Raw genomic sequence first — 24,846 nt, 5'->3', positions numbered from 1 at the left:
TTTTAGCAAAATTACAGCAATATCACGGCGGGGGACACCAGAAATGAGCTTCACACATTGTACCCATGTCGGGAATCGAACCCGGGTCTTTGGCGTACTGGAGCAGCAGCTCAATACTGTGAATATGGTAGCTTGAACATTGCAAACAAACTGTCACCTCACAATTCAATTTTATTTTCTATTCTTGAAATACAGTTCAAACTTCTCATTATCTGGGCTTCAATCCATAAAGTATTTGTAGGTCTACGACCATTATAACGTGACAATGCATCATAGACTTACACCTGTCTGAGAGCTACAGACACTCAAGGCCTTTACAACAATTCTAGCAGATTGTCAAATACCTACAAAAACAGCTTCAACTATATAAAAGACTTGTGTATCGCCTTGATATTCTGCATCGTTATGGCTAATTAGAAGCATATTGCACAGACAGACAGTCTTTCAAAGAGATACAAATTGATAAAAGTCCATGATCAGCAGATCCAGGTCTGACAAAGAGAGGCAACTCTTCACAGCAAATTTTAACTGCCATTTACACTGTAGTACACGGAATGTCAAACAATTCAATGTACTAGGAGCAGGCAATCAAGTGCTTTATAACTCCTAGCATTGTGGTGTGATGGCATTCAACTATCAGGCCCCTAGAAGCATTTCTCAGACGAGGGGAGATGGGTGGGCCAAACGGTATATTTTTGTAGCTCAGTAGGGTGGCAGCGAACGGTCTTTTCATCTTTCATCCATACCATAAGTCACCAGTCAAAAATCAAAACTAACAAGTTTGTTATCTAAACATATGCATATTAATTTATATTAATTCTAAATTCACTTTCGCAGCAATACTCTGCATGTGTGTAGATGTTGGCCAAATGGTGGAGGGGTGGAGAAACATTCTACTTTGTGGATACAAAAATTGTCGGTGGAAAAAAGTAGGACCCGCCTTATGGGCTTGACCATGTCTAAACAAAACCTAAATGAAAAAACTGAATGTCACGTAACCTTTCCCATAGATTTTTTAAGTATATCAACATTGCTATTATCCCTGGAGTTGTTTCCCCTTGTTGAGTGGGATTGGTGATGGTTGTCTGCTCCATCATGATGACCAGATGCTGCTGTCACAAAGTCTTCATCACCATCGGTCGGGAGGGTTTCCTGTACCCTCTCTGAAGCAGACATGGGGCTTCTGTTTGCATCAGACATTCCTTCTACAGTCTTGTCATCTTCATTTGGGGCATATTCCAGATCTGGACAAAATAAATAAAGCACTGAGGTGAGGTGAGGTGAGGTGAGGTGAGGTGAGGTGGAAATTAACGTCCTGTTCAAAAATATTTCATTTGTATAGCAATGTGTATGGACATGTTTGTGTCGCTGCTGGTACTAGTCCTGAGATATGTCAGTTTTATAGTTTAACATCCCATTCAGATACAGATTACTGACTCTGAAGCAACCCGTCTTTGTTCTGTTCCTTTAATTCTAAGTGCCAACCAGGGTAACAACAAGTACCATCTTATACTGTAAATCTTGAAATTAATGCGAATGTGAATTAAATGCAAAATAAGCGAGTCGTCTTTGCTCACATTAACTAAACTTCACATATATGTCTCCATACTGACTATCAATAGTAGAAACACCAACTTGAATATAAACACAAACAACTACATATTCCACATTACGGTTCATTAAGAAGTAATGGAAACAAGTATATAACTATGTCATTCAAAGAATAGAATAGGCATCTGTTGAGTTGTCACTGCTGGGGTCAAGAGTTCTACCCACTCGTGTCAAACTAGGCATCATTGACCACTCCAGCCGTCCAGACAGACGCCACCCACAGACAGCACAAGTACGCCACGACCCAACACGCACTGATAGACTTTATCACACTTATCCTTAGATCTACAGCCTTTGTCTTGTCGTCTGCCTTCAAGTTTGTTGACATCTTCTCCCCATATGTTAATACCTTTGTTTTTCCTTATGCCAGTCAAAAGGATAAATATATAAACCGTGTGTCGTTTTTAGGAAAACATCCTATAAGACGGCATTCTTCTAAATTTCCCAAAAATAAAAAATAACCAACCCTAAAGTCCCCCAAGCTGCCCTTCCTTTTCGGGACATACCTTCCTCGGTAAAACCACTAATGTGTCTGGCGGGCCCGTGTGCAAAATACACATAAAGTCGGAAAGCGCATGTAAAAACACCCACTGTCTCTCTCTTAGGAAAACATTGTTTAGTGTCTTCTTCCATCAACTTGTCTAGTTACCTGCTGGTTTATATTTCACCCTCTCCAGGTAAAGTCCATTGGGGGAGATTCTTGGCATGGCGGAGTAAGACATATGATCTCTGTCCAATGGGTATTCTAAAACACGGCGCAGATCATCCAGGTGAAGTCTCCCCCTGGCCACTGCCACCATTGAAGAGACCATGTGTCGAACCTGCAAACAACACCCTCTTGTCAATCCTCATCACAAAAAGAGTAATTGTAACAAAAACTTACAATATCATACATGTGAATAGATTAACATGCTGAATAAATCAAAAATATCCCCGTTCATGAATGGATTAACTATTGTTTTTTATGTTAGTGAATATATCGCTGCTACATATCTATAATTTCTTCCATATTGCCATGGCAGTAGACCACTTTGTTAGCCTTTGGTCCAGACTTCACAGGACTAAATCCCATTGGCAATAGACGTTTACCTTGAAATTGTTCTGTCATCAAGGTATATGAAATGGGGAAAGAAAGTAGTTCTGTCCTTGCTAAGTGGTCTTTACCTGACAGTTCACTTAGTTAATGCCCAGACAAAGACAGAGTTTATATATATATATATATATAAATCAATGTACTACATCCTTCATCTGCCCACCTGATGATAGAGGAAGGACTTGGCTTGAACGTGGACATCCCAGAAGTGACATTTTTCCCCTCCGAGATGCTGACATACACCCTCGTCGGCCTGACCTCCTCTCACCCCTATAACTACATTCTTCACAGGGTTCTTAAACTGTGTCCCTTTCAGAGTTGTGAAGGCGGAGAAGTTATGAGTTCCGGCAAGGAGTTCTGCGGACTTCAGAAACAGACCCACATCAAACGGAGACCTGGAGGGAAACAGGATCAACTATTGGATGATTATAAAAGAGATGGGGTCGGTGCTGCAATCCAATTGGTTGAAAAATGTCCAATGAGATTCGAGGCTCAGAAAACATTTGGCCCTGTCATTGAGTATGAGTTCTAAGGGTAACTATGGCAACATCATAATTGAGTGAGTGGGTGAGTTGGGTTTAATGCCGCTTTTAACAGTATTCCAGTTATATCATGGGGTGTCAGCTTAATGTGGGAGGAAAGCCCCAAGTGATGCAGGTGTCAGACGTTTACCACTTTGGTGAAACCCACGAGCACAGGTATGGTGCTGACAAACCTCCAAACATAATCAGGCTGAACCAGGATTCGAACCCACAATCATAGGTTTCTGGCGTGCCCAAGGGATGCAAGTCTACACAGCGAATCCTTGGCGCCTTAGGCGACTGGGCCACCCGTGCCCCCAAGCAGCATCATAAAGTAGATTTTGAGTTTTATTAATATTTATCAGAGAGGACATAGATAGCGGTACTATTGCTGCCTGCAGGATTAAACAACACTTGTTAAACAACATGAAATAGTATGTTGAATTTAAAACAGGTGTGTGTCTGTGTTTGTTATTTACCGTCGCAATCAGAGATATTCATGATGGTCTCCTGAAAATAAGCTACTCTGAACCAGACAATCCAAATTTTAGCAATGCTCCACAGAACGATGGCAACAAACACTAAGTCACCGAGCCTATCCACCTAATCCATTTGGTTGCCTCTAATGAACAGCAGAGGTTGCTGGGAACTGAATATAAGCAAGGCAGAAGTAGCATGGTCATCCTGAAGATGACATACAAGATGTGTACCTAGAATGTTGACACCAGATCAGAAGCTGACACAACTGTGTTTCCAGCTACCGAGACAAAACTTTGGGACCTGGGGGTTCAGTAATATCATTTGGAGTCAGAAATATTAGTTTTCAATTATCACAGTCATCACGACTAATAATCATCAAAACTGAGTGAGTGAGTTTGGTTTGATGCTGAGTTTCGCCATATTCCATCAATATCATGGCGGGGGACACCAGAAATGGGCATTGTACCCATGTGGGGAATCGAACCCGGGTCTTCAACGTGATCAGCAAACACTTCAACCACAGGGCCACTCCACCACCCCCATCTTCAAAAGCAACTCACCGAACAACGCTGATTCTGTTTCTCTCAACCACCGACAAGGCCTGCTGGAATCCACAGTCTTCAGGAATGACAGCGAGTCGATACAAGTAATTGCGACCAGCAGCGTATCGAGACACAAAGTTGTCGTTAACTTGCTGAATTCTTAATATCCTGTAAACAAACAACATATAGTTGAACATGCATAGAAAAAATGCTTGTTGGAGCAAGTTTCACAGATCTACATTCAAAATGATTTCTTGTAGGATCAAGTCTTCTGTAGAAGTTTACTATGAATCAGAAAATGTACTGTTACAAATTAACTGTTAGCCATGGAAGATTTTTTCCTGAGTATCCAGACAGACTTCCCAGATAGCAGTCAGACGTTGGGCCAACGTTATCACATACGTTGGGCCAACGTCTGAATGCTATCTGGGTTTTGTTTGTTTGTTTGTTTGTTTGTTATTGCAGCCATATTATGGAGGCCTCTTTATAATCGAGTCTAGACATGACAATCCAGTATTTGACATCATGAGCATCAATCTACACAACTTGGAATGAATGACATGCATCAACCAAGTCAGAGAGTCTGACCACCCAATCCCGACAGTTGCCTCTTACGGCAAGCATGGGTTGCTGAAGACCATTTCTAACCCGGATCTTCATGGAAACAAAAGATGAGCAAGGCTCAATAATACCCCCGACTTCAACTCCAACATATTTCAAAGTCCAAAACATGAAAAAAGCAATATTTCCTCAGAAAATCCACTTATAAAAATCCAACTTTCCACTGCACCTCTCCTATTGGTATAGAAATTGTACCCCCAATTGGAAAGAATCCATGAAGTAGTTTTATAGTTATAGGTCTCACAAATGTTTAAGTAAACAAATCCTAAGTCAAAAATGCAAAAAAGCTGTAGTTTTTCCGAAAATCCAAATACTAACCTCAAACAACGCACTGCACCTCTCCTATAGGTATATAAAGTGTTCACCAAGTTTGAAAGAATCTATGTAGTAGTTTTCAAGTAAAAGGTCACAAAAATTATGTCTTTGGAAGGACGGATGGAAGGACTGAGAGAAGGACGGACGGAAGAATGGAATTCCCCCCCCCTTTAAAGTTGAGGGAATAATAAACAAACAAATTTCAATATCCACAGAGTGGGTGACAGTATGAAAGATCTCAGGATCCCTATCAAAAGTTGAGTAGCATAGTTTCAGGCTGAGATAAAAAGATGTCCAAGGTATCCAATTAACACCAACATATATAATGTTACTTGGCGCCTCCACCAAGAAACGACAGCTTGCCAAGTACTGAAAACACAACAGAAGGACTGTACTTGATGTCTTCTTTTGCTTTGTGGAACTGAATGTTGAGGATGAACTTGAGGCGGTCAAGGTCACTCTGCTCTTTGAGGCGGCTCCTGTAGGGACAAGGCAACGGATCATCCAACATGTTTGGTTCATTTATCAGTATATCAACATGTTCGGTTCATATATCTGTATCTCAACATGTTCAGTTCATTTTTTCAGTATACCAACATGTTCAGTTCTTATATCAGTATATCAAACATGTTCAGTTCATATATCGGTGTATCAAACATGTTCAGTTCAAATATCAATATATCAACATGTTCAGTTCATATAACGGTATATCAAGATGTTCAGTTCATATATCCGTATATCAACATGTTCGGTTCATATATCAGTATATCAAACATGTTCGGTTCATATATCAGTATATCAACCTGTTCAGTTCATATATCGGGAAGTCAGACTCACTGACTTCATGTCACAAGGATTCCTGCAGTTGTTAGATTGTACCTTTTCATCATGTCCTGGAGACAATTTCTAGAATTGTTTTTGACATTTAAATAAGGCCAGTGGTCACTTTTAAGCCATTTTCAAAGAATAAATATAACAGGAAATAATCAAGTCAAGTAACCTTATGTTTGTTTGTTTGTTTGTTGTTCAATGCCGCACTCAGCAATATTACAGCTATCAATCTCATTAAAATCAGATGTAAGTTCTCGCTGCCGCTAAACAAAGATCTGAGGACATCTCATTACGGGTCACATCAGAACGACCTTTCGTGAACTTTGACCGACCACTGAAATAACTAACAAGAAATTGACATCAGCCAATTAGAAAGCAGCTTTCTCGATCTTTACGGCACTCGTTTCAACCTGGCGACTTCCATTTCAGGTTGCCTGAAAAATATGTTGACACAGTTCTTGATTAAAATTTTGAAAACTGAACAAACGAACGTGACGTGACCCGTAATGGGATGTCCTCAGATCTTTGTTTAGCCATAGCGAGAACCAAGATGTGATTTTAATGATATCGTTACAACTATATGACGTGGTCTGTAAATAATCGAGTTTGGACCAGACAATTCAGTGACTGACATCATGATCATCGATCTATGCAATTGGTGAGTGAGTGAGTTTGATTTTACGCTGCTTTTAGCAATATTCCAGCAAAATCACGTCAGGGCACACCAGAATTTGGCAGATTGTACCCATGTCGGGAATCGAACCCGGGTCTTCGGAGTGAAGAGCAAACGCATTATCCACTAGGCTACCCGACTGCCCCACTACACAACTGGGCGAAAGAGGCGAAATCCATCAACCAAGTCAGCGAGGCAGAGCACTCAATCCACCCACCTTTCTTTCAGACACCTACATGTTAACTGTGCCCTCAACCATGTCATTTGAAGCCATCACAGTATTATGTCCACACACCCCTTGGTTAACATCCTGAATCTGCTTATGTTGTGCATGCTCAAAGGAGGTGAGGTGAAATGGGGTTTAACGTCGCGTACAAGTTTATTGCACCTATATAGCGATGTGCATGCATGTGTGTGAGTGAGTGTGTGGCTGCTTGTCCTAGTCCGGACTGGTGGCGATTTATAGTTCTAGCTCACTGAGATACCATGCCGCAGTTTAACATGAATACCCCACTCAGACACAGTGTACACAGACTCCGAGCCGACCAGTCCTTGTTTTAGCCCCTTAACGCTGAGCACCAGGCAGGGTAACAACAAGTACCATCTTTTAACGTCTTTTGGTATGACGCGGCCGGGGATCAAACCCGGGAAATTCCGCTCTCCGGGCGGACGCTCTACCACTACACCAGGGAGGCGATCACATGCTCAAATGAGGCAGACATCAATCCTTAATGTTGAACAACTTACTCGTGATTGAAATCAAAATGCACAGCATTACAAAAGGCATGGACCTTCTTGTCAGTCCGGCTTGAGAGGCACAGGTTGGACTCCCACGTTGGCAATAGTTTCTTCAAATGTCTCTAAAATAGTTAATATTTAATAAGAAAATGCAAGTCAAGATATGTTGCTGTATGAAAGCAATGTTAAACTGGTAGGTAAAACAAAGTAAAGATTCATTATGTTTTCCTTGAAAAAAGCTTAACTAAAAAAGGCTAAAGACGTCATCAATCAACGTTTCTTACAATTATAATGTTCTGACAATACACTGTATATGCTGATTGAAAGAAACAAGAGAACAGACATCAGGGGAATAATTTGTTTGATTTGTTTGTTTGTTTGTTTGTTTGTTTGTTTCTTTAACGCCACACTCAGCAATATTCCAGCTAAATGATGGCGGTCTGTAAATAATCGAGTCTGGACCAGACAATCCAGTGATTGACAACATGAGCATAAATCCACACAATTGGGACCGATGACATGCATCAACCAAGTCAGAGAGCCTGACCGCCTCTTACGACAAGCATAGTTGCCTTTTGCGGCAAGCATGGGTTGCCGAAGGCCTATTTTACCCCGGACCTTCACGGGTCATTGTTTGAACGTTCCCTGAGTGAATGAGTGAGTTGGGTTTGAATCTTTGATGCAAATCCACAACCAGTTGATCCTTTCACTGTTAAAGGACACAACCCAAAACACAAAATGTGGCCCCTTCATCTGTACTGGGCCACACAAAAGATGACAAGACATTTAGCAGTGAAGTGAAACACCAGATTACAGCCTTGTTTTTAGCATTCATCCCCATGAAAAACAGTGAACATTCTTGAGCCTATTTATATTACAAATGTTCATTGCACAGTGGTGACAGTTGTTGCATGGTTGCAGGGCAGGTGTGGCATGATCCTGTGATTGTGGGTTCAAATCCTGGATTCAACCTGACCATGATTCAAGTCATCTTCCCAAGGCAAGGGAGTCAACTGACTGTAATAGTCCAGCTTCCACTCTTACTGAAATAGGCTGGAATTCCTTGGCTCGCTGACTTGGTTGATGCATGTTACCGTATCCTAATTGCGTGGATCGATGCACATGTCAATCACTGGATTGTCTGGTCCCAACTTATTATTTACAGACCGCCATCACATAGGCGCTTGAATATTGCTGAGGGCGGCAGTAAACAACAACTAAACAAACAAACAAATCATATCACCACCAGACCAGGTCAAGGTGAAGATTTCCAATACATATGCAGCATACCTCTATCGTTCCTTGAATTGTCTTTACATCCTGTTTAACAACTCCACTGACGCGCTGGACTTGTATCCCGCTGGAGGAAACATCTCAAATTTATATTTAATCACACTTCATAAAAGTTTCTTTGAAAAGGTAAATACAAATAAATACAATGAACATGTTTTTTAATTGGTTTACAGATCAACCTAACCTAAAAAGATGATAAGTGAAAAAGACAAAACTATGCGAAATATTCAATGATTGAAAAAAACATTTTCAGCAATCTTCAGTCTCAAGCTTACTAGGGGCGGTCGGGTAGCCTTGTGGTTAAAGCGTTCACTCGTCACACCAAAGGCCTGGGTTTAATTCCCGACATGGGTACAATGTCTGAAGCCCATTTCTGGTGTCCCCATCATGATATTGCTGGATTATTGCTAAAAGCGGCATAAAACCATACTCACTAACTCACTCAAGCTTACTAAATCCAAAACAAAAGACAAATCCAAGAAGGACAGGCCTAACAAATCAAGTGCACATGGTGCAATATTTACATAACTTTCGAAATAACAGAAAAAAAATCTTGGAGGTCTATACCCAGGTGAATAGGATTGTCATGGGAGTGTGCTGTTAAAATAAATGTTACAAAAATGAGAGGTATTTTGATATTGTGTCAATATTGACTTTTCATCAATATCTATTTAATGACAATAGATATGTAGTCAATAGCTCAAAATCTCAACGACAGCTACTTCATGAAAGTTGCTTTCACCACCGACATTTGTTTGTTTGTTGTTTAACGCCGCACTCAGAAATATTCCAGCTATATGACGTCAGTCTGTAAAATAATCGAGTCTGAACCAGACAATCCAGTGATTGATATCATGAGCATTGATCCACGCAATTGGGATACGATGACATGCATCAACCAAGTCAGCAAGCCTGACGACCCGATCCCGTTAGTCGCCCCTTTACGACAAGCATTGTCACTGTTAACAGCAGGCATGGGTTGCTGAAGACCTATTCTAACATAGATTTTCCTGGGTCAGCACCGACATTTAAATATATTTGCCTAAATACTGAGGAATAATATGTGAACAAAATATGTCTTCAAAAGGAGAATCATACATGCCTCAGTTCAGCTTTTTAGTCTTGCAATTTATACAAAATACATTTTGAAAGAATTTAAGTGCATTACAGCACATTTTGAGCAGAAATTGCTCAGTAGTGGCAATAAATAGGTTTTTCAATATGGCTGACACGGTGGAAAATTAAGTGTGAACCTCTTGAACAATTTGACATGTTATTATTGGTGGGAATAAGCATGGGAAATTTCAGCTTCATTGGTCAAGTGGTTTCTGAGATGTTTACGACAGATGGCTCATGATTTCTTTGTACTTTCCAATATGGCACAGGCAGCCATATTTAATTTCTGATCAAGATGCCTTGAACAAACTTGGTACTTCTTAAGGTGACCATCTCACACACCAAGTTTTGGCCTCTGGCCCGGAAGCTTTAGAGATGACGACTTTTTAATTTTCCTTGCTTAAAATCAAAGATGTCTTTCTATACGGAACATCAAAGTATGATTCATTGAACAAACAGTAATCCTTAAAAAATAACAAAAAGTCCACATAATTTCAGCTTAGATCTAATCCATCAAGCCATTTTGAAGAAAAAAATTAAAAATGGGTTCACAAAGCTGACAGCACTGATGATGACGGACGAATTGTCTGACCACCTAATGCTGTTACTAGCCTCTGACAACAAGCATGTGTTGCTCAATGGATATTTTTTAGTAACTGCTAGCTATCACATGTTATAGGACTAGGATCTATAAAAGACCTGGTGGTAGTCTGTATTTAGATTTTGTGGCTGGCCATTATTGGAGCAAATACTGTAATTAAGTATGCATGGGCCAAGCAAACCAGTGATTGATAGCATGAGCAACTATCCGAAGCATGTTATACCAACTGATGTACGTAAATTATTGATGCGATTGTGAAAAATATTCAGCTATCAAATTAAAAATACACAAAAATAAAGTTGGTTCATATTTGAAATAAAAAACAAAACCTGTCATGATCTAATAATTAATTGGTTGCATCTGATTATTTTATAGGCTCTGGTTTCATTATATAAGGTAACATGATTACAATTGTGTTAATTACATATCCACTGACCTATACTGCGTTCCAAGATACTGTATAAACATAAGATATCTTCCCATATTTAACCCGATTCATTTTCTAACACTTCTGTCATGATTGAGAAACTATTTTTATCAATCACTTCCGAAAACACGTGCAGAGTCCAACAGAAATATGAGAGGAAGTTTATACTTTAGAGACATGCGCAGTCATTACCGGATGTTCAAAATGGAGTCGGCTTCGTGACAGCGAGGCATTGCAACGTGGCCGGATGATTAAAACACAGATAATTGCGTGGTATTTTTCGATTTACAACATTTGTGTGTAATTCCAGGATCATTGACATCAAGGTTGCCCACCTGACGTAAACGTAAGTCATTTGGATTTCATTTCATCGTCAAGAAAACCTGTTTTCCGTTGCAACCGAAGACGAGAGAATGTGTAAAATGGCGGATATGTGTGCGATAGACTGAACGAAATGACAGTTGTTGTCTAGTGTGTTATTGTTGGTGAAGATCTTATGGTAGGAACACACTGCTGTAGATTTTTGAAAGTGTGTTTAAGTTATCAATATTGTTGTTTATATCTTTATTCAAAGGTTGTTGTGCAAGTAAAGCCTGTATATTATAAACGACTTTCGATGTATGCTGATCATGCACCATTGCATGATGGAGCTAATTGTTGTGTGACACTATGCCAGATATCAAGAGATAAACCCAACTGCGCAGTAGGTCCCCATTTTTTTGGTGTGCAGTAAGATAGGCAATGTCTTCACTCATCTAGAGAGTCTCTGATTTGTAAGGTGAGGTGTAAATGTGGTAGTATCGACACACCAGAGATTGACACATCCATTTGTCCTTTAGACAGAGACTAGTAACAATTTATATGGACTATTTGTTTTATTTCCATATCCCCTAAGTATTTTCCGTTACCACTAGTTTAACATGAGCTGCGGAAAGGTTGCATATGACCAATCAATGGTGTTTACATCTGCACTCCTTTACAATCATGAAGGTTAAGCCCCTGTTTCCGATCAACCAGCAATTTCCAATCCTTACAAGTAAGTTAGGGTTGGCTTTCCCACTTCTTGGGACAAATATTGATCCAATGTAATCCAAAGTAAGTCAGATTTTTGTAATGGAGTTTCAATTTTTGTGGAAAAAAGTGGCACATTCAGTGAGGGTGATTGCCAGGAAAATGAACACTAATCATTTGTCTAGCTCCCATGACAAATGTGTTGGCTAATTAACTGATTAGTCAAACCAAACTTTCACAACACGAGTTTGATCCTCCTACTCACACAGCACTAAATGGAACCAGATGTACGTCCAGTAAAGTGCAGAACTCCATCATTTTTGTAAGCTCTATTTAACACAGAATGTACAAAATGGAAACTTTTGCCAACATGAAACCCTTGAATGAAATATTGTTTGAGGTTGATAACTATATATCCCCTAAAATCACTGACCACAAGGGTTGAATGATTGATGGAAATACAGTCAGTTTGGTCAGTAAGGTGGCTGCTCATTATTTGTTTCTGATGTAATTTGTGAAACTGGCCGATCAGGGATAACCATTATAAAATATCTAAATCAAAGTGTATAGGGCTGTTACGATTCACTCACACATTCAGTGAATCAAACCGTATCCATTCATGAATTGAATTTGTTATCGATGGTCACTAGAATCAATTATTTATGAATATGCAGACATGTGCATTTACATATCCTGACCCTTAAAATATATTTAATTTTACAGTATTATACATGTTGTAGTCGCAATTGAGCAGATACTAGTACCTGGATAAGTGCAGTAAAAAATGTACAATAAATTAATAATTAACAAACTGTCACATAATTTATTATGTTATTGTTTCACCGAATATCATAAATGATACATCAACTACGACTTGTTATTGTATTTGTGAATAAATATTCACATTCGTTACCCTATATTCATGATGCGCATCGTATTCGCCTCATAGTGGATTCGTTGAAGCCTTATTGTACTATCCGATGTATTGTCTGTAGCCAGGTCAGCGTACAATGTGATCAAATTTGGGATTCTTTTCAGTAGCAGTCATTGTCAAAATGCAGATGTAGTGTGTATAGTAGTTGGTTTTGTTCCACACCTTTCCAAGGTGTTTTATTTTTATTAGTGACTTTTAAAAATTGTTGGTTCAATGTGAAGATGAATGAATGACCAGAAAAGGATCGTAAAGCAACTGCTATAATCACTAAAACATGGATGTGTTGCAACTAAAATATTGTAAATTCTGTGTGGTTATATACTAACTGGGATAGGATATCGGCTGATTGAAGTATGAATCATAATGCTTGGATTGGCGTATTATGCCTGATCTGCTGTGACCCTTGACCTGCCTAGTACATTTGCAGTATACTCTATGCCATGTTTGTTTGAAGCTTCTCGTATAAAGGTACATGACTGAGTTGGTTGGTTGATTTGTTCAACTCCGCACTCAGCAATATTCCAGCTATATGACGGCGGTCTGGGATGCAATGACATGCATCTATGGGTATCCATGTTGAACTGCGGCATGGTATCTCAGTGAGCTAGCACTATAAATTGGCAATAGTCCGGACAAGTACAAGCAGACACACACATGCATGTATGTCGCTATATAAGTGCAATAATCCTGGACGCGACGTTAAACCCAATTTCACCTCAAATCAAAAATAGTGCAGAACATGACCACATTATTACTTATGTATATGTACTTCTTTCAGTTAGTGAGAACAAGATGTCAGCCATCATTGAAGAGCCCCAAACACAATCAAAGCCAAATGTTATAGCAAGAGCTTTCCGACATTATTGTGAGGTGAGATATATTTACAGATTGCAATATTACAAATTGCAATGCAGATCTGCCAAAATGTATGTTTTAATTTTGATCTTGTACATGTTGTAATGATATGGTGTTAACCATGCCATGTTCTGGTTCTTCTTGTCTCATCTGGATCCATGTGAGTTCATTTCCTAATTTTGTGCCACATACAACAATGTCTATGGTTATGTATTTACTGGAATCTCCAGCATCAACTGTCTTTGTTATGACCTGTTTTAGGCTATAAGCAATATTTTGGGGTGACCAATTATCTTTGGCCATTCTGTATATGGTCAGAGCACATGCAAGTATCGTGATACCGATCAGATCATGAGCAAGGTGTATGTATACCCAGTTGGTGTATCGTCCCAGCCCAAGTGCACGCCATGATTCTCAAACTAAACCTGTGGATTTAGACATTGGAAAGTATATTATTAATCTCAATTCAGAGGTTAGGCATGGACTTTCTAAGTTAAAATGGCTAATTCTCATGATTACTTATGTATTTAGTTGATGTTGAAATGATATGCAATGCTCTTATTTTTGGCAGACTTTAATTGCAAAGAGCACTCATGTCTGACTTACTGTCAATGATGCAATTCCCTGTGTTACAGCGTCACCAGTACTGGTTAGACCGGTCCACTCCCCACAATACAGGGAGATGGGTTTTCACCGTTGTCTTGTCACTCCTGTATCTACTCAGGGTCTATCTGCTCCAGGTAAGTGCGATAGTTATTCCATATTACATTTGCAGTGTAAATTCAGACAGTGTGGAGGTGTTCTTCTTGATGTCAATCACTTTCTGTCTGCTCCAAACTCGATAATTTACAGACGGCCATGATATGGTTTGACTATTGCGGAGTGTGGCAGTAAACAAACTATTGCAATTGTTTTACCTATCGTTTTTAGCTATGGCAATATCAGTGAGTATGCCATCCATAGTCACCCCTATCTTCAGGTGGTTTGGACCACTTGTCCGTATGACCACCTCAGTGGTCCAGTTGTAGAGCATCTACCTGTAGAGCCGAAGGTCGTGGTTCAATCTCTGGCCGTGTCATACCAAAAGATGTTAAAAGATAGTGCTTATTGTTACCTTGCCTTTTGCTTGGCATTAAGGGGCTAAACAAGAACTGGTCAGATCAGAGAAGGTATCCTGTGTCTGAGTGGGGTGTCAAACTACAGCACAATACTGGCTTTAGTCCAGACAAGTACATTTGTCATAAGAAGCGACTAACGTGATCGGGTGGTCAGGCTCGCTGGCTTGGTTGATATGTCATCGATCCCAATTATGTAAATATTTGCAACAGTTACATATTGTTTCTATATATTCATATGAAACGTTCGGTTAAATAACAGTTACAGGTATCTGACTTACAGTCAGACTACCTCATATTTCAAATTTAATAATTTAGTGCAATTTAATATCCCAGAAAAGTCTTTTCAAGAAAGACAGGTTGAGTTAGAAGGCAAGAATTTTTATTTTTTTCACAGACAGTCTTTACTTAGCCAAATGCCTAACAGACCGTCTTTAATGACTGTTCGGTCGGTGGTTCAATACCCTGGCTGTGTCATACCAAGAGATGTTAAAAGATGGTTCTTGTTGTTACCCTGCATTGCGCTAAGCATTTAGGGGCTATAACAAAGAGTCGGTGTAGTTTTAGCCCTATGTAAACCTGCCGCACTGTATCTTGGGTAGCGCCATGAAGCCAGCACAATTCAAGATGGGTACAAGCAGCCTCAAACATGTTATGTTTGTCACTAGATGATTGGGTGGCACGGGTGGCCCAGTCGTCTTAGGCACCACGATTCGCTGTGCAGGGTTGCATCCCTTGGGCACACCAGAAACCTAAGATTGTGGGTTCGAATCCCGGTTCACCCTGATTGTGTTTCTAGGTTTGTCAACACCATACCCGTGCACGTGGGTTTCATCGAAGTGGTAAACGTCTGAGACCTGCATCACTTCTAGCTATCCTCCCACATTAAGCTGACACGCTGCGATATAACTGATACTGTTTAAAGCGGTGTTAAACCCAACTCACTCACGAAATGATTGAAATAATCTTAAACAGGATGTTGAACCCCATTTTCCCTCTCCCCATCATGTAAAAAACCCATTCAGAACTTGTTTTTCTCCTATGTTTAACATGTTTGTTATTTCATGATTGTTGTTTTTCTCTTTCCAGGGCTGGTATATAGTAACATATGCTCTGGGCATCTACCTGTTGAATCTATTTATAGCTTTCCTTACACCAAAAATAGATCCTGCTCTTTTAGATGACAATGGTAAGATATTGACCAATATCTTGTTCATTTTATATCTTAGAGGTGAAGCCTGTCATAGGAATTGATAGAGGATGAGTGACTGTACTACCTGACTATTAGGAAATAAAAGTACATACAGTTACGAGAACAAAGCAAAGGACAACCCTATTGTTCCATGAACTCTTTGTCCTATCCATCAGCCTCAGAGCACAGGCAAAGACCCATGAAGATCCAGGGTAGAATAGGTCTTCAACAACCCATGCTTGCTGTAAAAGGTGACTAGCTTGTCGTAAGAGTCAACTAAAGGGATCAGGTGGTCAGGCTTACTGACTTGTTTGATGCATGTCATCGCATCCCAAACAAACAAAACAAAATATATGAACAGGACATTCAAATTTTTGACTTAAAAAGATTCTAGAACTCAAGCAACAGTGTTATTTAGAGTGTATTGATAGTTGATATTATGAATATAATTGTACTGCACGTGACCCAGATGAAGAGCACCCATTGGGCTGAGCCTTTTGCTTTGCTCTTATCATGATTATTCCAAAGCAGTCTTATGATTGTTTATGCCAAGGCTGTCTTACGATATTGCTGGAATGCTGCTGTCTTTGGGTGCTGAGAATGAATGACATTTGATGTATTGATTGGGGAATAATGTAGCAAAATAAGTTGACACTTGGTGAATGGAATATGGGGTATAAATGAAATATGCCCCCCCGTGACTGTCCGTGGAAGATGTCGTTTCCGGAACAGACCAAGCTTGGTACATAGATAGGTCTTGTAATAGTTATACATTATATATAGTCTATATTTTGATAGTTTGTGATTTTTAAAAATTATTTTTGGAGTTTCCATGGCCACAACTTTGACTTAGGTTGGAATTGGTGGTATTGCTCATTTCCTGAGCAGATGTTGAGAAAAGTACAACAGCTTTGACTTAGACTGCTAAATTATATTAGTGCTTGTTTCCTGAGCAAATCTTTGAAATGATGATTAGTTATTTTAAAAAAAAATATGTTTTGAGTTTCCATGGCAACAAGTTTTACATGTTTATTCACGACCAGTATTTATTGATATCAGTGATTTTTGTTTTATTATTTGAATGTGGGCCGCCATGTCCTCTGCATGTGGATACTACTTAAAAAGGTGAAAGTATAAACACTTTGTTGAATATCAATTATATTGTTTATTCATCAACAGATGATGGTCCATCATTGCCAACCAAAGCAAATGAAGAGTTTCGTCCTTTTATGAGAAGATTACCAGAATTTAAATTTTGGTGAGTATTTTATGCTTCATTTCTTGTGAACAGCAGCCAGAAATTGCACATTGCCATGGTTCAGCCCTGTACATAGTCCTTCACATTGCCAGCATGTACAACTGCATGTTGCCTAGGTTTAGCTCTAGACATTGCCAGGGTTTAGCTCTACACACTGCCAGGGTTAGCTCTACACATTGCCAGGGTTGAGCTCTTGACATTGCCAGGGTTAGCTCTACACATTGCCAGGGTTGAGCTCTTGACATTGCCAGGGTTAGCTCTACACATTGCCAGGGTTTAGCTCTACACATTGCCAGGGTTTAGCTCTACACATTGCCAGGGTTTTAGCACTACACATTGCCAGGGTTTAGCTCTACATATTGCCAGGGTTTTAGCACTACATATTGCCAGGGTTTAGCTCTACATATTGCCAGGGTTTTAGCACTACATATTGCCAGGGTTTACTCTTTCCCCACCAACACTCTAAGGCTAAGGAATGAAAGTCTTTCAATTGTTTTTGGATTTCCAAACCCATTTACAGTAACAACTTAGTGTACCTTAGGGGGTGGGAAGACACATGTTGAGTAAAAACACATTGTAGTTTTTATTCTTTTCATTGATACAGACTATTGGGTGTTTTTTGTAAGATCTGTCATATTTCTCTTTTCAGGTACTCTGCCTCCAAGGCCATAGTTGTGGCAATGATATGTACATTTTTTGATGCACTTAACATCCCTGTGTTCTGGCCTATCCTCGTCATGTATTTCATCATTCTTTTCACCATTACCATGAAGAGGCAGATAAAAGTAAGTTTATGTCTCTCCAAAATGAAGAATGAAAATCATGAGGTCCATGTCATGATCCTAAGGTTTTTGTAAATATTCATAAATTTCTTTTAATTATTGCCAACTCACATTTGTTATGGAGAAAATATGATACAGGAAAAACTGTTTCCATTTGCATACTTATCCTTTTTGTTAACAATGGTTGTGCAGACCCACATGCAGACATGAAACCCTACAGAGAGCTAGCGATATGTGTGTAGATATACTGTCATCATCCTCACTCCCACAGCTGTAGTAGCATGTCAGTAATTATGTAAAACAATATGTAAGTCGCACTGAAGGTTTTCCACTGCGTCAGACTGCTTAGATTTTAGAATTTACGAGTTTGTTTACAAACAAAGAAAAAGTCTGGTCACATGATATGCAAATTAGCTTGTGGCCATGGTGTCATGCTAAGTCATCACTGCACCGGAGTGTGTGATATTTTTAGAAACTATTGCATCACATTTTCATGACTTTATCAAATTTTTAAAGGATATTCTTCTATATATTTACCAAATTTGACAAAAGTCCTTTTTGGACATTTGGATACCATCGGTCAAGATCCTAGAAGGATAACCAATGCCTGAAGAATGAATTGAGATGCTGTTGACTGACATAGAATTATGAATGTGTTGTATTTAAGGCTGGGACGAGTCCAAATTTACTACCAGGTACCTTCCAACCAATTACCCGACCCTACCCGAGTACCTTTTGCAGATATTTAGAGATAGGTAAAAACTGTCCGATTTGGAAAAGTTTGACTGTAGCCCTCGCAAAATGTATTAAGATACATGTGTTAAGATACATGTGTAAAAGATCTTGTCATGCATACACTGAAGTTTACTGCATAGAGTTTTATCTTTAATCGAACATATAAAAGTCAGAAGGAATGGGTGCATTTTCAGAAAGAAATGGGAACATTAGTGACTTGTAGTGTAACCATAGAGTTTTAGATAGTTATTTTCATTAAACAATATATCACGTGACTAACCACGGGTCCAGGAAGTCCTACTCAAGACCCACCCGACCCAAGCATCCGAGTTACCCGTCCCAGCCCCAGTTGTATTGCTTGCTGTCATTAATATTGAATTTGTTTACATTCAACTTCAACTCTGTCTCTTTCCAGCATATGATAAAGTATAGGTATCTGCCATTCAGCCATGGAAAAGCAAAATACAAGGGCAAGGAGGATTCTGGTAAAGTTGTGGCCAATTAGATAAACAGGAGAATTTGAGAAGGACATCGTTGGGTCTTCACCTCATCAACTGAGACCAATGGTGCCATGGTCTGTTGGAACAGATGTGTACAGAACTTTTAACTGTTGTCATAGTCAAATGAATTTGATGTCCTGAATGTTCTTCAGTGGAGAGTTTGAAAGTGGTACATATAGCTTGTGAGTTATCTCCCCTGGATACATAGTAGTTACCTCCCCTGTTCATGTTATGAATTTGAAAAATGGTTGGACGATGTACAAGGCGTATGTCCTGGTGATTTGTTAGCTTTTAAAGTAGTAAACCAACAAACTTTTTCAGGTTCAGCACTGGGAGGTTTTTTTGAAAATTTGAATTAATTCTTATTTGGGCAATCAGTTTGCAGTGTTTTTTCATCTTTACTGTTACACAGTCACCATGTTCACTGTTACTTTGAGAGTTAACAGGTATGCTCAAGTTTGCTATTTTATTTCCATTGATAATGTTGATATCTATAATAGCTAGTGAGGAAGAACAACTGTTTTGACAGAGTATGATGGAATGTTGTGTAAAGAATAGGGTATACTGTCATTCAGTCATTTTTGTCATGAAAACATAATCAACAAGTTCCTAAAACGTAATTATTTGTGTGTTATTAATGATTTAATAAATGAAATAGATGAAAATTTTGTATTATCTTTGGTACAATTCATAAAACAGAATTATTCTTAGCAGTTATCAATATGCACGTACACGCTGTATGGATAGTATATGAACAACCAGCCTTGGTACAACTCTCAGCTTGTTATGTCGTGATGCCATAGGGAGGGCTGTCGTCTCAGTTCGCTGTGCAGAGTTGCCTCCCTTCGGCGTATCAGAAACTATTGGGTTTGAATCCCAGATTTGCCCAGGTTATGTTTGTCAGCACACTACCCGTGCTTCAGAGTTTTCAAAAACTGATGACCATCGAACACCTGCATATCACTTTGGGATTGCCCCCCTGCATCAAGCTGATGCTTAAATGATACATCACAAATACTATTGAAGGCAGTGTTTAACAAAACACACTTAGCTCGAAGGCGTAAATGTGCGTTCAAACTGTCGAGCGCTGGTTTATCAGGCCCAGGTCAGACTGCCAACTGATTCATGATCTCTGCTAAGTATAAGATTGTTTCTTTATGCCCCTGTCCATGTATTCTGTATACACAAAGTACATCACTTAGAAATTCAGCTAAGATTGTTGTATTACTTGATTCACAGACTTATTGAGGTGGCTAAAAACCTGCTGTTGCAGTGTGAAAATAATAAGTAAAACTAGAATCGGCTCCTACAATAATTGAGATATCCAGTGTTGGTACAAGATCATTTTCCCTTCAAGGAAATACAATTTCACAGGTATTGGGTCGAGTATGAAAGTCAGTTTCAATATGCACCAAACAGTTAACAAATGAATGGAAATGTTTTGGGTTTTTTGAAATAAAGAAAAAAATAGAAGTCTCATCACTTTCTTGCCAGTCCAACTTTTGGTGTTGCACACAGCAGTATTCAAGCTACATGACATCTCATAGAATTACCGGTAGACATAATGGAATCTGATCCAGAGAAAGCAGTAAGTTATGTTACGATTCAAGTCGGGGTATGTTGACGCAGTCAACTGAGTCACCAGTCCACTATGTCTCAACAGGCACAGCATTTGGAGGCCCTATTCTAACATGTGGGATAGGAGCAATAAATTGTCCTTAGCCTTAACCTCATTACAAGATGTATTTAGTCTGATCAAAACAAGCAGTCATTCATTAAAATCTGTTTATAAAATTGAAACATATGTATCTGTGTTGCAAGGAATATAAAAACCCTCTCAATATGGTTTCACTAAGTTAAACCTTATTACTTCATTGTATATAGATCTATTTATTTCTTGTTGGGTGACGCTCAAATGTAGATCAGAATTAAGATGATTATCATTTGATTTCTGGATTTCAACAGTAATAATCAGAGTTTTCTGTCAGTTTTATGAACACTGAATGGCGACATGCTTTCTGTCGAAGACTTAAGGCAAATCAAACTGTATGTAGCGTGTATCTCATCATATTCATGTATATTTTGTTAGTGCATGTACAACCGGGACAGCTCTGTATCTACAACCATCGCCTCATCCTGCCATGTCAATTGATCATCCACCAGATCACACCTCGTCCCTTTTTAATAAATGACTGGTCCTAAGCATGAATGATGATTGTCCTGTTCTTCATCTTGCTTTGCTGGGGAATGATAACAAAGTACTGAACTTTAACCAGAAATAACAAGCAGGGTAACTTTTATCATAAGGAGAGTTGATTCAGTTGAAACATTGACATGCCCTGTAGGAGGATGCTGTGACTTGCTGTGGTATGATTTTGGACCATCCAAATACCAGATAAACAGTTCCTGGTACTCTCCTGGAAAAATCTTCGATTTCATGCTCAGTGCCCTTGGCAGGATCACTGTGGAAAAATCATTATTTTGTTCAAAATTGGGATAATTTTTTGTATTTTCTGACATTTGGAAGTGTTTCAACATTGGAGTCAATGCAGAAATATGAAGAATTAAACCTCTTTCTTTATATTGGTCCTGTTATGAGTGAAATCAGTTCTCTGCAAAGCCATAACTACCGGTATACTAACATGAATTGGGAAATTGTTAATTCCTGTTTCGGGAATTATTACTGACATTTGCCTCCCAGCTGGTCTAGATAAACCCCTGCCTCTCTCCTGAAGTCATTGACACTTTAGGATTAGAAGAGGATCTACAAAAGGAATGTTATTTCTATGGAGTGTACACTGTTAACAAGAATATGATATGCCATATCCAAGAAATAAGGCGTAACAATTCTCCTTGTTGCATCACGGCCATCTTGATCATATGGTCGCTGTACAATGCATGATACAAGTCGATGCATGAACATTCTAGAGTTGTCTTGAAACAGTCATATTCTCATAGGAAGAATATTCTGTCAACAAACAGCATATTCATTACTTGAGTCACTTCATGGTACATGCATAGATTTTGAGGTCTTGATGCGTACCATCTGATACAAGTATTTTACAAATAGCTGCTATCCTTATATGTACTGACGTCAGCTTTGGTTGGTTCTGAATCAATACCTAGACACGAATTATCTATTGTACTGACTCATGAGAGAATTATTTTCAGGCTAAAAGAAAAAAAGGTAATGTTTCTCGAGAAAAGGCTTATCACTTTTAATCCTGTGCATTAGTAATTATTATTGCTAAAAAATATTATTCTTGTTAACCATAAAATGACATGCTTGACAAGAGATTTTGCATCAAAGAGCCATGTCTATGTGTGCCCTGTTGTGTTAAGAAAATAAAGTGTTCCTCCCATGTCAATTTTGTTTTTCAATATATAAAAATATTTTTAAAGTCTTACTGCCCTCGTCACTTTTGAGAGAAAACGATACTGAGAAACATTTCTTTTTTGTAGCCTTACAAGATAAACTAGGTTCCAACTTTGTGAGGCTATATCTCTCTTGCAATAATTGCTACAAATGATATTTTATGTTTGTTTTTTTCTAAAGAAACTAGAATGCTTAGTAATATATACACATATATATGAGTCTAGTCAGAAAAAGGATTTTATAGCAAAGGTTGTTTTAGATTTTAATTTTTGATGTAATGTTTGCTTTATAGATAATGAGTGTACAATTATCCTCATTCCCAATATTTGTAGATACATGTTGGTTATATCAGGGATAGAAATAACTTGGTTAGTATACCAGCCTCAATGGTGAAACCAATAGGAACACATGTTAAGATTCTTCCGGCCGATACCTTTAACAATAGCAAAACTAGAACAGATTAACAAGCTAGTGCTAATTTCTATCCCTGGACTAGATACATGTTCGTTACTAGTTTACGAGTTTATTTCTAGATGCTGCTGACTCGTTGCCGGTTTGTAGATTGAGATGTTTAGATAACCAGAATTGAGGTTTTGGTGAAATATGAGACCATTGTTGTGTACTGGGAGATGAATCCCAACTATTTGATTGTGTGTATATCTGGACTTCAACAGGCTAAGCTTTCAAATGTCAGAGATCTGCCTTCAAACTATGCATCATCACTGTTTCCTGCAGCTAACAGAAAGAAAATATACTACACAAAAGAAGCTGAAGAACTTGACAGATTAACTCCAGGCATTTGAAAAAAATCAGGTGTTCCTTAACTTCTTTTGAGTAGTATATATGGTTTTCAGATATACTGTTCACATGACACATTTTTAGATTTGTCTGTTTGAGGATGTTTGAAGATTACTATGCAGAGATGTAAGTATTAAAGAAGTTTATGAAAACGCAGTATTTGTGTAAAAAGATTTCTCAAGAACAGCTAGTTACATGCTTTGAGTGAAGCAGGAAACGTGACTGGGCCAGATGTATGACTGCATGATTCCGAGTCCTGCCACATGTACAGTGATGAATGCAACAACACATGTATATAGACATCACCAATATCAGATTATAAAATATTGATATCTGAGTCTTCTTGTTTTGTTTGTTCTTATATGGCCTTTTCTAAGGCACCACAATTCAGTGTTCAGAGATATGTCCCCTTGGGCCTACCAAAAAACTATGATTTAGGGTTCAAGTTCTGATCACGCGATTATGTTTCTTGCTTTGTCTGCATCATACCCGTGTTTTGGGGGTTTCGAATATAAACCCGTCACGGATATTGACCATTGTTTTGGGCGGTACTTTTCTTTACTTTTTCCTCGCAAGACCTCATCCAGGGTATGAGATTTTATTATTTCCTAGTGAGACCTCATCCAGGGTATGAGGTTTTATTTTTTCCTAGTGAGACCTCATCCAGGGTATGAGTTTTTATTTTTTCCGAGTAAGACCTTATCTTGAGTATGAGGTTTTATTTTTCCTCATAAAACTTCATCCTGGATTTGGGGCGGTCAGGTAGCCTAGTGGTTAAAGCGTTCGCTCGTCACACCGAAGACCCGGGTACGATTCCCGACATGGGTATATTAAGTTAAGCCCATTTCTGATGTCCACCGCTGTGATATTGCTGGAATATTGCTAAAAACGGCATAAAACCAAACTCACTCACTCACTCACCCTGGGTTTGAGATTTTACTCCCCCCCCCCCCCCCCCCCCCCCCAAATTCCTTGAATACCGGGACATACTGTATTGTTTCACTATAAGGTATCATAAGTCAGATAAAACTCTCCTGCTCGGTTTTGGTTGAAAATGTAAATTGCTCGCGGTTTCACATTTTCAACCAAAAGGGAGAAGGAGAGTTTTATTCTAAGAGGGGTGGTGGGTTAGCCCAGTGGTTAAAGCGTAAGCTCGTCATGCTGAAGGCCTGGGTTCGATTCCCCACATGGGTTCTATGTGTGAAGCCCATTTCTGGTGTGATATTGTTGTGAATATTGCTTAAAGCGGTGTAAAATCCAACTCACTTTATCCTTAACATAAATCCCCGATCCGAATCGGCATCACTTCAGCAAAGTGCCTGCATCATGATCTAATGACAAATACAGTATGCTTCCCTTCCTAAGACACTGGCCTTCAAAAACCAGTACTTACATTTTAGATCATCTATATTTACTTATTGAGTTAGA

At 38.9% G+C, this 24,846-nt stretch overlaps 2 protein-coding genes across 2 annotated transcripts; one reads left to right on the top strand and one right to left on the bottom strand.

Moving 5' to 3' along the window:
- Positions 1-209: 209 nt before the first annotated feature.
- On the bottom strand, positions 210-11,005 carry LOC139470906 (tRNA pseudouridine synthase-like 1). Its single transcript, XM_071253233.1, has 8 exons — positions 10,872-11,005; positions 8,716-8,785; positions 7,435-7,547; positions 5,579-5,662; positions 4,266-4,415; positions 2,868-3,099; positions 2,261-2,432; positions 210-1,244 (listed from the first exon to the last, which is right to left on the bottom strand). Exons 1-8 carry the CDS (start codon positions 10,916-10,918, stop codon positions 991-993), a joined length of 1,122 nt encoding a protein of 373 aa, XP_071109334.1. The 5' UTR covers positions 10,919-11,005; the 3' UTR covers positions 210-990.
- Positions 11,006-11,059: 54 nt separating this feature from the next.
- Positions 11,060-21,511, top strand: LOC139470820 (protein RER1-like). The gene is made up of 7 exons (XM_071253116.1): positions 11,060-11,208; positions 13,586-13,677; positions 14,298-14,402; positions 15,867-15,966; positions 17,149-17,227; positions 17,877-18,012; positions 19,160-21,511. Exons 2-7 carry the CDS (start codon positions 13,600-13,602, stop codon positions 19,247-19,249), a joined length of 588 nt encoding a protein of 195 aa, XP_071109217.1. The 5' UTR covers positions 11,060-11,208; positions 13,586-13,599; the 3' UTR covers positions 19,250-21,511.
- The last annotated feature ends 3,335 nt before the right edge of the window (positions 21,512-24,846 follow it).

The sequence above is a fragment of the Haliotis cracherodii genome, unplaced genomic scaffold, assembly GCF_022045235.1.
Source record: "Haliotis cracherodii isolate W230 unplaced genomic scaffold, xgHalCrac1.p SCAF_21, whole genome shotgun sequence".
NCBI classification, from domain to species: Eukaryota; Metazoa; Mollusca; class Gastropoda; order Lepetellida; family Haliotidae; genus Haliotis; species Haliotis cracherodii.
The sequence above is the reverse complement of the archived record's forward strand: the minus strand, read 5'-3'. Positions and strand labels throughout refer to the sequence as shown.

Coding starts and splice junctions, on each gene's coding strand:
- LOC139470820 (XM_071253116.1), top strand. CDS start 13,600: ATGTCAGCCATCATTGAAGAGCCCCAAACACAATCAAAGCCAAATGTT. Junction 15,967..17,148: donor TGCTCTTTTAGATGACAATG/GTAAGATATTGA, acceptor ATTCATCAACAG/ATGATGGTCCATCATTGCCA. Junction 17,228..17,876: donor TTACCAGAATTTAAATTTTG/GTGAGTATTTTA, acceptor TTCTCTTTTCAG/GTACTCTGCCTCCAAGGCCA.
- LOC139470906 (XM_071253233.1), bottom strand. CDS start 10,918: ATGGGAAGATATCTTATGTTTATACAGTATCTTGGAACGCAGTATAG. Junction 5,663..7,434: donor CATTTTGATTTCAATCACGA/GTAAGTTGTTCA, acceptor TTGTCCCTACAG/GAGCCGCCTCAAAGAGCAGA. Junction 2,433..2,867: donor AGTCCTTCCTCTATCATCAG/GTGGGCAGATGA, acceptor TGTTGTTTGCAG/GTTCGACACATGGTCTCTTC.